The sequence below is a fragment of the Heteronotia binoei genome, chromosome 6 (assembly GCF_032191835.1).
Source record: "Heteronotia binoei isolate CCM8104 ecotype False Entrance Well chromosome 6, APGP_CSIRO_Hbin_v1, whole genome shotgun sequence".
Classification (NCBI taxonomy): Eukaryota; Metazoa; Chordata; class Lepidosauria; order Squamata; family Gekkonidae; genus Heteronotia; species Heteronotia binoei.
The window spans coordinates 53,010,573-53,025,619 of NC_083228.1; the positions used below are offsets into that span (position 1 = coordinate 53,010,573).

Genomic DNA, 15,047 nt, shown 5'->3' on the forward strand with positions numbered 1-15,047 from the left:
GCCTTCTCCTGGGGTACCCTTACCTAGGATTGTCTTTTGGCAACAGTGAGGATACAGCCTTTCTCTATGGTAGGTCTATTTTTGAGGGCATTTGATTTGAGGGTAAAGGACCCCCCCCCCCCCGCGGTTTGGCTGCATTTAAGCTGTGTTCATTGGTTTTAACTCTGTGTATTTATTGAATATAAGTTTTAACTTTGTCGCTAGATGCTTACAATGTTCATGTGTCCTTACAGCTTTGTTGTTTTCATACAATCATAGAGTTGGAAGGGTCATCCAGGGTCATCTAGTCCAATCCCCTAAACAATGCAGGAAATTCACAACTATTCCCTCACACCCCCAATGACCCCTGCTCCATCCCCAGAAGATGGCAAAACAAACAACAGCAACCAAAATCCAACCCTCCAGGTTCCTTAGCCAAACTGGTCTGGAGAAAATTGTTAGCTGCCTTGAGTCTGCAGGGTAAGGTGGAGGAGAACGCTTTTAATTGATTGATTAAAAGAACCAAGAAAAAAAAAGAATGATGAGTTACTAACGACTAAAGAGAAAGAGTAGGATACAGAACAAAAGGAACCAAGATAGGACAGTGGCTTCGAATTGATTGGTGAAAAATCAAGGATCAAAAAGAACTGCTTGTATTTTATCAGGTGAAATTCCTTCTAAACCACTGCAAAAGCTGTTTTGTTGGAATAGAATGGATAATTTCAGGAACTCAGAAAACTGTTCATAAAATGAATACATGAATATGAGCTGAATAGAACCATTCATTACAAATACATTAAATATATATCTTCTGCATCACACTTTCTCTCCATTTTCTGACATGTGTATTAACACACACATCCTCTTAAAATAAAATAGGTCTTTGTGCACATAGCCCTTGACCGTACAGTTTCATAGCAGAAAGAATGATGAAATATTGAGAAATGGAAATCAAAGAGGAGAGATTGATTATGTCGAATGCAGCAGAAAGATAGGATGATATTTTTTAGATTTGGTAATGAAGAAGTCATAGGTAGTTCTAGTTAATGGATGTAGTTTCCATTGAGTAGGACGTGTTTGAGTGAGACTGAGTCTGCAGAAGAAGACAGTAGATTGACTGAGACCTAGTGTAATGTAATGTCAGGTCACGGACTCAAAAAGACATGACAGACATCATGCATCCTCTATATGTCTGTAAAATGAAATTGCAGACTCAGGCAACCTCAATTTGCATTTGACCTGTTTGGAAAGAAAAAAGGTTTAACCCTTCAAACTCTTCTCAGTTTTGATAATCAGTATTGGCTCCCCACTTTGCCATTAACATTTTAAATGGAGAAAAAGATGTGTTCTTTAAAAATACACATTTTCCTTTTAAAGTCAAATAACAAAGAAGCAAAACCAAGTCCCTTCTCTACATGGCTCTGAAGTAAATCAAGGTTGCATGAGCTTGCATTTTATAGATCTGTCTTTCCCTGGGTCACAGGTTTAAACGTTCACTGATTTATGAAGCTTACTGAGTGACCATGGACAATCACTGTCTCACCCTAGCCTTTCTCACAGGAGTGCTGTGAGATTAATATGGAAGAAGGACCATGTATATTGTCCTCAGCTCTTTGGAAGAAGAGCAAGATGGAAATATGACAGACAAATGCAGCACTAGGTGCTGAATGGAAGGGGGGGAACTATGATGGTTAATTTTAAGGTCACAAGAGCACAGTTTGGGGTATTCATATTGACATTGTGGCTCTGGGTTGATTCAACATGCATGTTCCATGTAACAGGAGTTGGTTAGGTGAGGAAAAAGAGTTCCTCCCCCCATGAACTAATTTTTCCTGCATGGTTGTCTTTGCACCTGATTTAAACAGTACAAGAAGTTGTAAAGATACACCAGGAGAAAGGAGGATTTTGTGATGGTTATTACAGCTGTGCAGTAGAATCATGGAGTAGGAAGGGACCTCTAGGGTCATCTAGTCCAACCCCTTGCACAATGCAAGAAACTAACAAACACCTACCCCAAAATTCACAGGATCTTCATTACTGTCAGATGGCCATCTAGCCCCTGTTTAAAAACCTCCAAGGAAGGAGAGCCCACCACCTCCAGAGGAATCCTGTTCCACTGAGGAATCCCTCTAATGTTCAGGAAGTTCTTCCTAATGTTGAGCTGAAAACTCTTTTGATTTAATTTCAACCCATTGGTTCTGGTCCTACCTTCTGGAGCCACAGAAAACAATTGCACTATATGACAGCCCTTCAAGTACTTGAAGATGGTGATCATATCACCTCTCACCCGCCTCCTCTCCAAGCTAAACATCCCCAGGTCCTTCACCTTTCCTCATAGGACTTGGTCCCCTGACCCCTCACCATCTTCGTCGGCCGCTTGTGGACCTGTTCCAGCTTGTCTATATCCTTCTTAAAATGTGGTGCCCAAAACTGAACACAATACTCCAGGTGAGGTCTTACCAGAGCAGAGTAAAGCAATATCACATCCCGTGATCTGGACACTATACGATACAGCCCAAAATTGCATTTGCCTTTTTAGCCACCGCATCACACTGTTGACTCATGTTCAGTGTATGATCCAGTAAGACCCCAGATCTTTTTCGCACATACTACTGCTAAGACAAGTCTCCCCCATCCTATAACCATGCATTGGATTTTTCCTACCTAAATGCAGAACTTTACATTTATCCCTGTTAAAATTCATTTTATTGATTTTAGCCCAGTTTTCCAGCCTGTCAAGGTCATCCTGTATCCTGTTCTGTCTTCTTCTGTGTTTGTAACCCCTCCCAATTTAGTATCATCTACAAATTTAATAAGCATTCCCTCTATTCCTTCATCCAAATCATTGATAAAGATGTTGAATAAAACAGGTCCCAGGACAAATCCTTGAGTCCCTCCACTTGTCACTCCTCTCCAAGAGGATGAGGAACCATTCACAAGCACTCTTTGGGTGCTATCTGTCAACCAGTTACAGATCCACCTAACGTTAACAGGATTCAAACCACATTTTACCAACTTGTCAACAAGGATAGTATATGGAACCTTATCAAAAGCCTTACTGAAATCAAGATAAACAATGTCTAGAGCATTCCCCTGATCCAGCAAGGTAGTCATTTTCTCAAAAAAAGAGATCAGGTTAGTCTGACATGACTTGTTCTTGAGAAACCCATTCTGGCTCTTAGTAATCACATCCATTCTTTCTAAATGTTCCAGGACCGACTGTTTGACGATTTGTTCTAAAACTTTTCCGGGTATAGACATCAAACTGACAGGTCGGTAGTTACCTGGATGGTCTTTTTTCCCTTCTTGAAGATGGGGACAACATTCGCCCACCTCCAATCTTCCGACACCTCTCCTGTTCTCAAAGAATTCTCAAAAATAATAGCCAGAGGCTCAGATATGACATCCGCAAGCAGTAACATCACACTTGAATCCTATAGCAGTTTCAGGGACGAAGTTAGTCTATTCAGAGAAACTCTGTTAGCAATGAGAAAGGGGAAAGAAGATTTTGAAAGTAGATTCCTCTAGTGCAGGGGTGGCCAACGGTAGTTCTCCAGATGTTTTTTGCCTACAACTCCCATCAGCCCCAGCAAGCATGACCAATGGCTAGGGCTGATGGGAGTTGTAGGCAAAAAACATCTGGAGAGCTACCGTTGGCCACCCCTGCTCTAGTGAAAGTATGCTGTGGATTCTTTGCTAGAAAGCTAACTTCGACCAGATTGATGGTTGCTCCTAATATTTCTGCACTTAGTCCTGCCAGTCTGAGCTACGTTTCATTCTCTGCTTGTCTGATAGTCTCCAGATAATCTCTTTTACCAGAGGTTTTGCTAGAGGAAAACAAATCAGAAATTGATGACAGTAGGGCTTGTTTGTTTCTGTAAATAGGCCTCTTCTGTACATCGTGTTTCTTCCCCAGAAAAGTATAATCAGGTTATTATCTTTGGTTGAGGCAGCGGGTATCCAATTTGCATCAGCCTCCCCTGCTCTGCTCTGGTTCACTTTGCCCCACTTACATCTTTGAGCATGCACTAAAACTGTGCTACTGATGGTGGTTATGTACCCTCCCCTGATATGCTGGTCCATCTTGGGATCTGTGTAGGAGTTCCTGTTGAACTGTAACTCCCATCTTATGGACTCTATTATGTGGTGTTTGTTGGTTTTAACTATGTTATGATGTTTTTAATTGTTTTATTTGATTGTAACCCGCCCTGAGCCTGCTTGCAGAGAAGGCAGGAAAGAAATATGATAAAATAAATATTTTTTTTTCATGATGACACATGGTTTGACTGAAATTATATTTCACTTGGTACTGTACTGTTCGTTTTACAGACTGTATTCAGATTATCTCTACTTTGCAAGTGCTAACAAATCCGTAGAGGACTTCCATGAAAAAGTGACTGAGTCACTACAGCTGTTTGAAAATTGCCTGGTGGATTATTCCCTGAGAGCTTGTGTGTACAACAACACCCTTAATAATGCTATGCCTGTGAGTATGCTTTGGTTCAGATTTAGTCTAATGCATAGGCAATGGAATATGTAGCCAGTTTTATCCAATGTGTGGAGAAGTTTGTAAAATCAAGCATGAACCTGATCACGGAGGTTTTCCCGGGCTGCATTTCCAGACTACATTTTTTTTTTGGGTGGGGTGGGAGGATCACATGATTAAATGCTATTCAGAAATCCCTACATGTATAAAACTAGCATGTGAGGCAGAAGGCTAAGTCTTGTCCCATAAATATACTTGCAGTGTACAGGGTTCTTTGTTTTTGTTAGCTTGTATAAAGGCGTATCAGTCTGAATGAAGCGGTGCAGCCTAGATGTGGGCTTGCCATCTCAGCACCAACAGGGCTATGGACAAAAGGTCATGGAACTAATTCACATAAAAGCCAGTATTGTTGCTATGGTCGCTGAAATTAAAAAGTTCATACTGCCCTTTTAGCTAAGGTTCTGTCTGTGAGCATACTAAGCACCAAATTACACTTCACTGTCTACCGCATGATTGCCACAAGGCCTTGCAGCCATACAACACCTGCAAGTTCTCCATGGGACCACAATTCAGAAGCACTAAATGGATTTAGTTTGGATTGAGACTGCAGAGTGAGAAAGAGGAGGGGCTCTTTGCCTTCCCCCATGCCATTTTTCCCAGTCGGAAATGGCCCAGGGGGTGTTGCTGAATGCTTGTAACTCCAGTGGAAAATAATGCCCCCCGGCCACATATTGGGTTGGAAAAACAGCATAGAAGAAAGGCAGGATCCCCTGTTGCCCCCTACAGGCCAAATCAGAATTGAGCTCCTGCAGTGCTTCTGAATATACTTCTCATGGGAAATTCACAATTGGCATCTTGTGTTAGGTATAACAAGCAGATTTCATGGTCAATCCTCATATTATGCAGAGGGAAATCCTCAGTTGCTGTGGAAGAGTCTCTTCTCCCAGGCTTACCCTGTTCTTCTTCCATACTGTTCTCATGAGCTACCTGTGAGATAAATATGACCCCCTTTTGGATTTTACCCAATAGTTTGAGAACCACTGAGATTATAAGATCTGGAATTCATTTATTTTCCAAAACTTGATTTAATTTTGTTTTCATTCTTCTAGGTACGACTTCAAGTTGGTCTATATGTTGTTTTTCTCATGGACTGGCTCACAGTGTTTAATAAAGACCAAATGCTTGTTCTCCGTTTGGAAGATCATGCATCCAACGTTAAGTATACTATGCACATGGTGTTCCGGTTTTTGGATCTAGGTGGGCACTTTTTCTGATCATTTAAATAAGCATTAATAAGCACATTACTGCCAGTTGCATGACATTGTTATATATTTTCTAAAGCTTTTCTCTAGAGATGTTGGCAGTTTCAGTTCTTAGCTTATCTTCATGGAGGCAGACAGCAACAAAGGAGAAGTCCCCCAAGTGCTTTGGGGAGAAGTGGAAGTCACATTGCTCCAGCTCTGAGCATTAGTTTATTCTTTTTAGTTCCTTTGTACTGGTCAACTTCAGAGATATATATGAATTAGTGGACTCTGTTAGGGTTTTACAGAAGCCTTGTAGATAGGATGTGGACTAGTTTACTGGAGCTATGGCTGATTGGAGAGCCGAGGCCTGCAGAGTGATAGGTCTAGCCATTGCACCTAGCACTTGGAAGTCTTATGAACGGGCTGTGCGGCAGTTTGAAGACTTTAGGGCTGAGGTAGGGTATCGCAGGGTTTGGCCCCTTCCTGTGGAGGAATTGCTCCATTACTGTGTGTCACTGAGAGGTAAGGGGTTGGCAGTGCGATCCATTAGGGGGCGCTTGTCTGCTCTGGCTTTTGCCAGCAAGGCGCTGGGTTATAGGGAGGATACAGAGGACTTTTGTCTGCTAAAGATGTTGGAGGGGTGGTCTAGAGATGCCGGTCCCAGGGTTGATACGCGGAATCCTGTGTCTCTGTCAATTCTGCGTGGTTTGAAGAGGGTTTGGGACATGGTGTGTGCTTCGTCTTTCGAAGTATGTTTGTTTCACGCTGCATCCTTGTTGGCCTTTTTCGGGGCTCTTAGGGTGAGTGAGCTGGTTGCTCAGTCTAGAAATGACGCCTCTGGTAGGGCTCTGCAGTTGGAGGATTTGCAGCTGTCTGCGGGTAAGGCAATCATTACTGTCCGTCGTTCCAAGACGGTTCAGTTGCAGCATGGTACTGCGCTCGAGCTTGGTAGTTGTTTGGAGCTTGAGCTATGTCCGGTTACCGCGTTGGCTGCTTATTCAGCAGTCAGGGGGCCCAAGGATGGGTTTTTGTTTCTATGTTTGGATGGTAACCCATTAACGAGACACCAGTTTTGGGCTGTGACATCCCAGGCTTTGGGTGAGTTGGGGTTGTCAGGAGTGCGGTTTGGGACCCACTCCTTCAGGATCGGGGAGGGTTCTACGGCGGCCGCCATGGGGTATCCTTCCACCTCTATTCAGAGGTTGGGTCGGTGGCGTTCATCGGCCTATAAGGCATATGTGCGACCTTTTTTCAGGCCGTAAGTGACTTGGGGGTTGGAAGGTTATTGGTTCTGTTTGTTTTTAACTGTTTTTTCTCTTTAGATGCTGTTGTTCCTGGCCAGAGGAGCCAGAGCCGAGTTCTTATCTGTGGCCACAGCCATGTGTTTTGGGCCGCTCTTCAGGCACGGAGAACTGCGGCTGGCTCTCAGCTGGGACTCAGCCAGCATGCTGTTATTGAATGGCAGGGGCGCCGTGGCCTTCAGTGGCCGGGCCTGCTGCCTTTATTGTTTAATGATAAAGTGGGTCCTCCTCCTCAGATCTTAGTAGTTCACCTGGGAGGTAATGATCTGGGGTTATTGAAGGGCAAGGCCTTGGTTTGGCAAGCCTGTGATGATTTCCAGCGCATTCGGGAGCAATGGCCGGGGACCATCATAGTGTGGTCAGCCATGCTGCCCCGCCTGGTGTGGCATTGCGCTTTGGACCCTGTAGCTATAGAAAGGGCCAGGTATAAGGCTAACAAGGAGATTAAAAAGGTGCTGGAGGAGGGGCTGGGCCTCTTTTTGCCCCATCCGGACATTTTGGCGAAATGTCCTGACCTCTACAGGGGGGATGGGGTCCATCTCTCGGAAAAGGGTAATATGCTTTTCCTGAGAGATTTGCAGCAAGGGTTGCAGGTGGCTTTGGGTCTCCCGGTGGGCGCTAAGCCCTAAGTAGAGACTTGGCCTTAGTAATGGCAGGTTTTGGGGGTTTAGGACACTATGCGGCTAGGGGAGGACTGTGAAGCATCCCCCTTTTGGGGAATTTGGGGTCTGGCATGATCAACCTGGGGTTTGGAGACCTGGGTTTGGAGATTGCAGACTTTCCAGGAGGCTTGGCTAGAGGGTGCCTTTCTGTCGAGATGTGCATCTGGGTTTGAGGCCCTCTGGTGCGTGCCTCCCTGCTGGGCCTGTCTGGAGGGAGCTGAGTCGCTCAGCTCTGGCTGGGGGGCTGGGTCTCTCGCCCGTTAATGGCAGGGGAGCGGTCGCGGTGACCCCTAGCCCTGGCCAGGCCGCTGGTGGGGTGCCCTTGCTGTTTATGCTGTTAGTTAATAAAGTGGCCCAATTTTATTCCAATGCATTGTGTTTGACTCTTTAGTCCGACCTTGGGGGGCAAAGGAGGAGTCCCCCAAGTGCTTTGGGGAGAAGTGGAAGTCACATTGCTCCAGCTCTTAGCATTAGTTTGTTCTTTTTAGTTCCTTTGTACTGGTCAACTTCAGAGATATATATGAATTAGTGGGCCCTGTCAGGGTTTTACAGAAGCCTTGTAGATAGGATGTGGACTAGTTTACTGGGATATCTTGTCTGTTGACTAGCTGCATTATTTGCTGATCTTTTGCTTAACTCGGCATGATTTGTACCTTATGCATTGGATTTAAGAATTTTTACAGTGCCATCCTAAGGAGAAGATAGCTTCTCTTCTAAGCCCACTGATTTTGAATTTTGTAACTTAGCCTAGGACTGCACTGTAACCTATTTAAATTTAGACTTTTATCCTCCTCTAATCAAATGGATATTTGTGGATTTTATTTTAATTTACCTGTTCACAGTAGCATAGGGATACTTCACATCTGAGTTTCCTGCAGACATTTTTATTGTGCTTTTTATAATTTTTATTTATCTTGACAGTTGCCTTGAGTTCTGCAAGGCAGGAAGACAGCTAATGAATGTTTTAAATAAAAGTAAAATATTACTTGGAAGCATGTGTAATAAAAATGTACATGTAAGGAATGACAATTCAGAGGTGTCCATTTAACTACATTACATGGGATCATCACTAGTTTCACTGTACATCAAATTTGCTACATGAAAGCAATTTAGTTATATCAGTACAGAGAGTGGCTTTCTGTGAATTGGCTACAAGCACAGAACAAAATAAGTTGCTGTAATAAAGGTGAATGTTTCAGTCTTGAGGAAGGTCACCCAAAAAAGTATAATGTTCTTGATGTTTCCCACCAAAAATAGATTGGTATCAGTTTGCATGTTTTGCATCTGTTCTCTGGGCATGTTAAGTGAAATCTGGTGATTCTATTCTAACCCTGCCCCAAAAAATGCAAATACAAAGAAATTACATTAAGAATCTATTTCAGCATTAGACTATGCTGCTGTTTGTTTTCCGAGAACAGTCAAGTTCTGAAGATTGATGCTGCTTAGCCATTCAGATTACTAATAGATACATAAAAAGCTGCTTGTCTTCATGTGTGTTTAAATGCAATTAATTTTAAATATCTGGAAGCAATTTAAATAGTGTGAGAGATAACCTTGAGCAGAACAGTTGCATGAAATTTTCTTGATGCATGCACTCTCCTAAGTTGTCTTCAGACACTACAACTTGTAACAGAAAGTCCACTCTCCCTGTGTTCCTCCCTGTGTGCCTTGCCTTTGCAGTGAAACAGATAAGAAGTCTTTGAATTAGCCCAAACAAAGATGTGGGTTCAGCTTCAGACATTATAGAGAAATAAGAAAACACACACTGCTCAGCACCTAGTGTAAAACACAAGTTGTCTTGGACATTTAGTGTTCTTTAACTTGGAAATGTTTCCGAAAATGCGTAAAGAAAATTATACATTTGTATTTTTGGGTTGTTTACTACAGGTGCCCTAAGTGAAAAACAAGAAGCTCTAATTACCAAGAGTCCTGCGTCAAACACAAGAAGACCTGAGGATCGCAATTTAGGCCCTATGTTACCTCTTACAAAGGAAATCCTAGAAGATTTTTATCGGCCATTCAATGCAAAACTAGCTCAAGTTCTTTGTGATGAAGCTTTTTTATGGAAAAGGCCTTGATCTGTTCAGTGCCACCGCACAAGTACAGTACTTAGAAAGGGGGGTGGGAACTGTTTTCTGGTGCAGATTTTCTGGTGCAAGTAATTATATTTTACCCACTCTATGGTCAAGAAAGCCCAATGCCTTCTTCCCCACAGTAATCCTATGAAGAAACAAGAACACAAAGCTCCAGAGTTATGAAACTTTTTCTCTCTCCACAACACAGCAGTGTACAAATGGTATGAAGCAGTCTTACATTCTCTGGTTATGATTACAAAGTATAATCTTTTAAGCAACTTCAATGGAGCAGTCAGCACTAGCCACCTAAAAATGCACATTCATTCTCATTTTTAAAATATGGATTGCATTCTTTTGAAACTATTCAAAATAGCTTTTTAATCATTAAAAATTAATTGATTTAAATTCAGAAGTCTGGGTTTTTTATTTCAACCCCATTTGGTACAGAATTCCTTCCTCCTTAATAAGCCTATTAAGTCTGCCTCGACTATGTAACTCAGTACAGTAAAAGCAAAACCAGATGAGTTGTTTAATGGGTTATTGTGTTTCAGTAGGCCCCTGGTATGAGAAAAAATTTCCCAAGAAAGACTTACTTAAATATTAAATGGAAGAGAGGGCTGGGAGGTAGTGCAAGGCTATCAAGCTAACACAAGGAAGCGATCAGATCAAGGTAAATGTACTATAACATAAATGAAGAAGGAAAAGCTTTAATTTTATCCATCTCTCTCACAGAATTAAAAGGCTACAGAAGACACTGGGAGTATATAATATTCCATGTAAAAATAGCTGCACAGTCCTGATTGGTTTATTACTACAATGGGCAATCTATCTGAACATTCAAAAAGAACTGAAAGGGGTATCTGAGGCAAGCCATTTCTTGAAACAGAGGGGACTAGTCCTGCCTCTTTGATGAACATAGGAAACTTGCTTGATCTGTGATATAAACCTTTACCCATTACAAGTTGGTTTTGGATAGCAAGTGTAAAGGCTTTGGGTTGCTGCTGTGAGATAAGTTTTGTACCAAGCATGAAGGAGTACAGAGACCACTGATGCAGGAGGTTTATTAAAACAACATGTGAATTGTTTTTATAAAGCTTGTAGTTAGCAGGTCTGTTCATCACCAGAGGCAAGCCTCACAACTCTGTCCTTTCCCAGAGGTAGAGTTAAACTGTTCTGCCACACCACCAGGCAGAGCTACTGATGAAATTGCTCCATTGCTTAGACGATTCTCCTTTTCAGTCTTCATTTGCCCTCTGAAAGGAGGGGATGCTGCATTCCCATAGGCTGTGTTGCTGTTTTACCTTGCAGGGGCTGAGCAGCCTCCTGTCTGTCAAAACATTCTGTAGTCCAGTTAAGATTGCAGTCAGTATGGCAGAGTGTAAATGAGTTTAATTAGCCTGTATTTTAGCAGAATCAAGATAGTAATAGTAGCAGAAAAATAGAGCTAACATAGCAACACCAGAACTCTGTTGCCACCCACCCTTCAGCATCTCTCCTGTTGACACCATCTTATGGGCCATGTGTGGAAAGCAGCAACCATCATGTGGTAATGACAGAAATCCAGAATCCATCACATAAACCCCTTTGTATCACCTTGAACGTGTACAGTACAAGAAACCAGACAAGATGAACCTACAGCATCTCATCCAGTAATAGGACAGAAATGATCTCCAAAGCACAAATAACTGCAATGGTCACTATGGATCACTGGTCACTGTAGGCCTCTTATTAACCGAATGGCACCAGGGGTGGGAAATATCTTTGTCTGCCTGTATGTGGTGAATGCCTGTGGAGATACAAGAGAAAAATAAGGATGCTAAATGGGTAACAATGGTTAAAATAGTCCCTGTAATATCTCATTGGAGTTTGGGTAATGAATAAAACAGAGAACGGGTATGAGATGAATGAGAGGCAGAAGGGCAAATGTTTGACAGGTATGGAGACTGACTGGCCCAAACAAAGTCAGCAGGACTAGGAAAGAGTTCATCCAATTGAATGAGCTGACTTTGCCACCAGAAAAGAAAACATGCAATTTCTATGATATGCTAGCATCTCTGTATTGGGCAAGCTGAACCTGGCAGGCTTCTGGGCTCTGGAACTTGAGGTCCAGATTGGCTAATGCCTTGTTTGACATGAGGAGAGACCTAAAAAGGAACTACCCTTTGTGTGTGTGTGACTGTGGGAAACTGTGCCAAAGGATCAGCATCTATGCTATGCACACATCTATCTGTTAAGCCTTCACTAGTTTAGTTACCTTTCCCATGTTTCTGTTTTTTTTTTCCAGTCTGCATTCTACTCCTGTAACTGTATTTATTCTAGAGTTGTGTATTGTAGAAATAAAGTTTGATTTTGTTAAAGACACGCCTGGATTCCTACATTATGTCTGTAGACAAAACAACCCCTGGAGCATTGTACCTCTGGGCAATGACTGGGAACAGGGAAAGTGACAGAGACAGAAACGAGTGGGGGCGGCAAGGGCTAACTGAAAGGAAACATCAAATCCCACCTCACAGTGGTTGGAGGTGGGGGGAGAGAATGACCTTCTGCTCCAGCCTTGCTGAAGAGGGGGTGAAAGAGGCCTGCTGGGGCACTAGGGAGAAACCTTACAGGGTGCTAAATCACAGGTACACTTCCTTTGAGATACCTCCTGATACCTATATTTGGACATCTTGTTAGAAGCATCAATGGAATCATTAAAACAGTATTGATTCATTCATTGTCCTCATACACTGTTGTTTGTTGTGCTCCATGTTTTTTGGGACTCGAGTTTTCAGTGTCAGTGGCGCAGAGTGCCTCATGTTAACCAAGGAAGGAGGCTGTTCTTCCCATACTCTTCACCAGTGCCTGGTCGGAGCCTTGAGTGTAACCTCTTCATAAGAGCCTAGTCCTTGCAAGTTGAGTTGGATTGATGACATTGGGATGTATATGTTTGCGCCTACAGTCCTGTGTTGGGGTGCCATTATGTGTTCTGAAACCAAAAATGTTTGCCAGTAAGCTATCTTATAGTTGTTGCCATCTCTGGTTGTTGTTTTTTAAAGTGAAGTGCTTCTATTTTGTGCCATGTCACCAAAGTTGTTATCTCTAGGCTCAGGTCTTCAGAATAGAGTGATGTAACTCCAGCTACACATGCATACAACTTGTGTGAATCCTAATGGGGGTTTATGCTGTTTGCTGAGACTGGTTCAAGCGGTGGTTAGAATCATATCCTCTAATGTCACCATGGGGAGGAGAATTATCCAGCACAGACCATCCAGCTGGAGTGTTTTACCTATTGCTGCAACTGTATTCCAGCACTGAGGATAGGACTGACATCTGAGAGATCGCAGTTACACCGAGTACCACTCCTCCCTGCCAAACACCAGGCTTCTTCCATTTTTGCCCCAGGCAGTAGTGGTGATGACATTCTGGCATAAAAGTATGCCTGTACAATACTGAGCTTAGCCAGTGTAAATCTCCATTCTGCAAGTGCAAAGGGATTTAGTAGCATCCTAGCCTTGTCTAGCATGGGTGCCTTTTGGGGGGGGGGGCTCTGTTACACAACAATGATGCTTTTTTCGTGCTTAGAAAATGTTTGTTCAGATGTGCAGTTCAAGACAGACAGGGTAAGGGTTTGTATGTGTGAAATCACACCACAAAAATGCATTTACTCAAGGAAAGCACTGAGTCTTTGTGATAACATTTCCACAAAGTAGTGTCTTGTTTCTCCAGGTTAGGAGGCAGTCTTCTGCTCCTGCAGAAGTAGTGATTGCTTGCCTTAAATATTGTGCTTTGCTATATGGAAACACAGGAATTGTGCCAAAACTGGGCATGCATTTGTAGCTCCACTTTATTTTTGGTATCATTGTCAGCGGGTGATGGACACTTTCCCCCATTGCAACAGACTAGTCTGGTGCTCTCATCACTTTTGGAGTAGTTCCACCACTTTCAACAAGCTGTATCCATTGCTAGGGAAACAGATTCCTATGTAAGGACACTAGTTGCAACCCGCCTGCATGAAGCCAAAATCAAATCGAGAAAAATATATAAATAGAAATTCAGGGCTCAGTTCTAATTCCCATTTTAGAAAAGTTTGGTGCCTTTGTGCTGATACTGAATCAAGTGTGTGACTAGTTAGTTCTTTCTTTCCACTTCCTCTACCCTGTGTGTGATTTTACAAACCTTTTCTAAACTGAAAGATCTCAAGGTCTTCACCATTCCTTGCAGAAAAGATGTTCCAGCCCCTTAATCATCTTGGTTGCCCTCTTCTGTTCTTCTTCTAGGTCTGCAATGTCCTTTTTGAGACATGCCAACCAGAATTATGCACAGTAATCAAAATGAGGCTGTACCATAGATCAGGGATGTTACAGTAGAGGCTGATTTTAGTGACAATTAGCAGATGAATGATTTCACATTTGAGTTCCTAAAGAACACTGAGAGTATGTCGTCTAGACCTGGAGACTTATTGGTTTTTAATTTCCCCCATGGGTCTAGAATTTTTTCTCTTGTCACCTCACTTGGACCCAGTTCTTCAGGCACATTTCCTGAAAATAGTGGTTGTGGCATAAGCCCCAAACTTACCACGGTAAACACATGCAAAGACATTGTTTAGCTTCTCTGCAGTCTCTCCTTCTTCATTCAGCAATCTTTTTATTCCTTGGTCATCCAAAGGCCCAAAGGTTTCCTGCTCTGTATATATTAAAGAAATCTTTCTCTTGATGCTTTTAGTAATTTGTTTCTCAGATTCTTTTTTTGCATGCCTAATTAACTGACAGTTCTTTTGCCAGACCCTGTGCTCTATTCTATTCACTTCATTAGAGCAGACCTTCCACTTTTTAAAAAAGAAGCCGCCTTGTCTTTTATGACTTCCTTGACTTGGATAGTTAACCATGCAGACATCTTTTAAGACTTAGCAATACTTCTGCTCACCTGGGGAATTCAGTGACTGTAGTTTTAAGCTTTTTCTAAACGTTGGAATCCAGCATCCACTTAAAGCGTGCCTGTGCCTAAATCTTCCTTTCCCTGTGAGGGAAGAAACAGTCCAGCTATCTAGAATCTTCTACTGATTGATTGCTTCCATTCTGCCAGGAGAACAGGAAGAGAGAATGCAAGAGGCCGAGGCCTGGTCTACTGAGTGGGAGTCCAGTAGGAGCTGTGCTATCTGGGTAGGAAACTAGACCCTGGATGAGAATGAAAAGGAGATCTTTTTGGATGATCTAATGTCAGGAAGTTCTTCTAAACGTTCTTTACTATTATTAGCTTAGTGTTCAGAGGGATGAAAATGAGGACCAGCTTTTCACCATCAGGAGACAAATCTCAAAAAT

At 42.6% G+C, this 15,047-nt stretch overlaps 1 protein-coding gene across 1 annotated transcript in view; it reads left to right on the top strand.

The window, feature by feature from the left end:
• CHST15 (carbohydrate sulfotransferase 15) overlaps nt 1-10,152 on the top strand; it is a 135,996-nt gene extending 125,844 nt beyond the window's left edge. Inside the window, exons 6-8 of the mRNA XM_060241455.1 lie at nt 4,309-4,465; nt 5,575-5,722; nt 9,560-10,152. Coding sequence (XP_060097438.1) covers nt 4,309-4,465; nt 5,575-5,722; nt 9,560-9,750 — 496 coding nt within the window. The 3' untranslated portion in view covers nt 9,751-10,152. The remainder of the gene's footprint in view (nt 1-4,308; nt 4,466-5,574; nt 5,723-9,559) is intronic.
• Nucleotides 10,153-15,047: the final 4,895 nt, after the last annotated feature.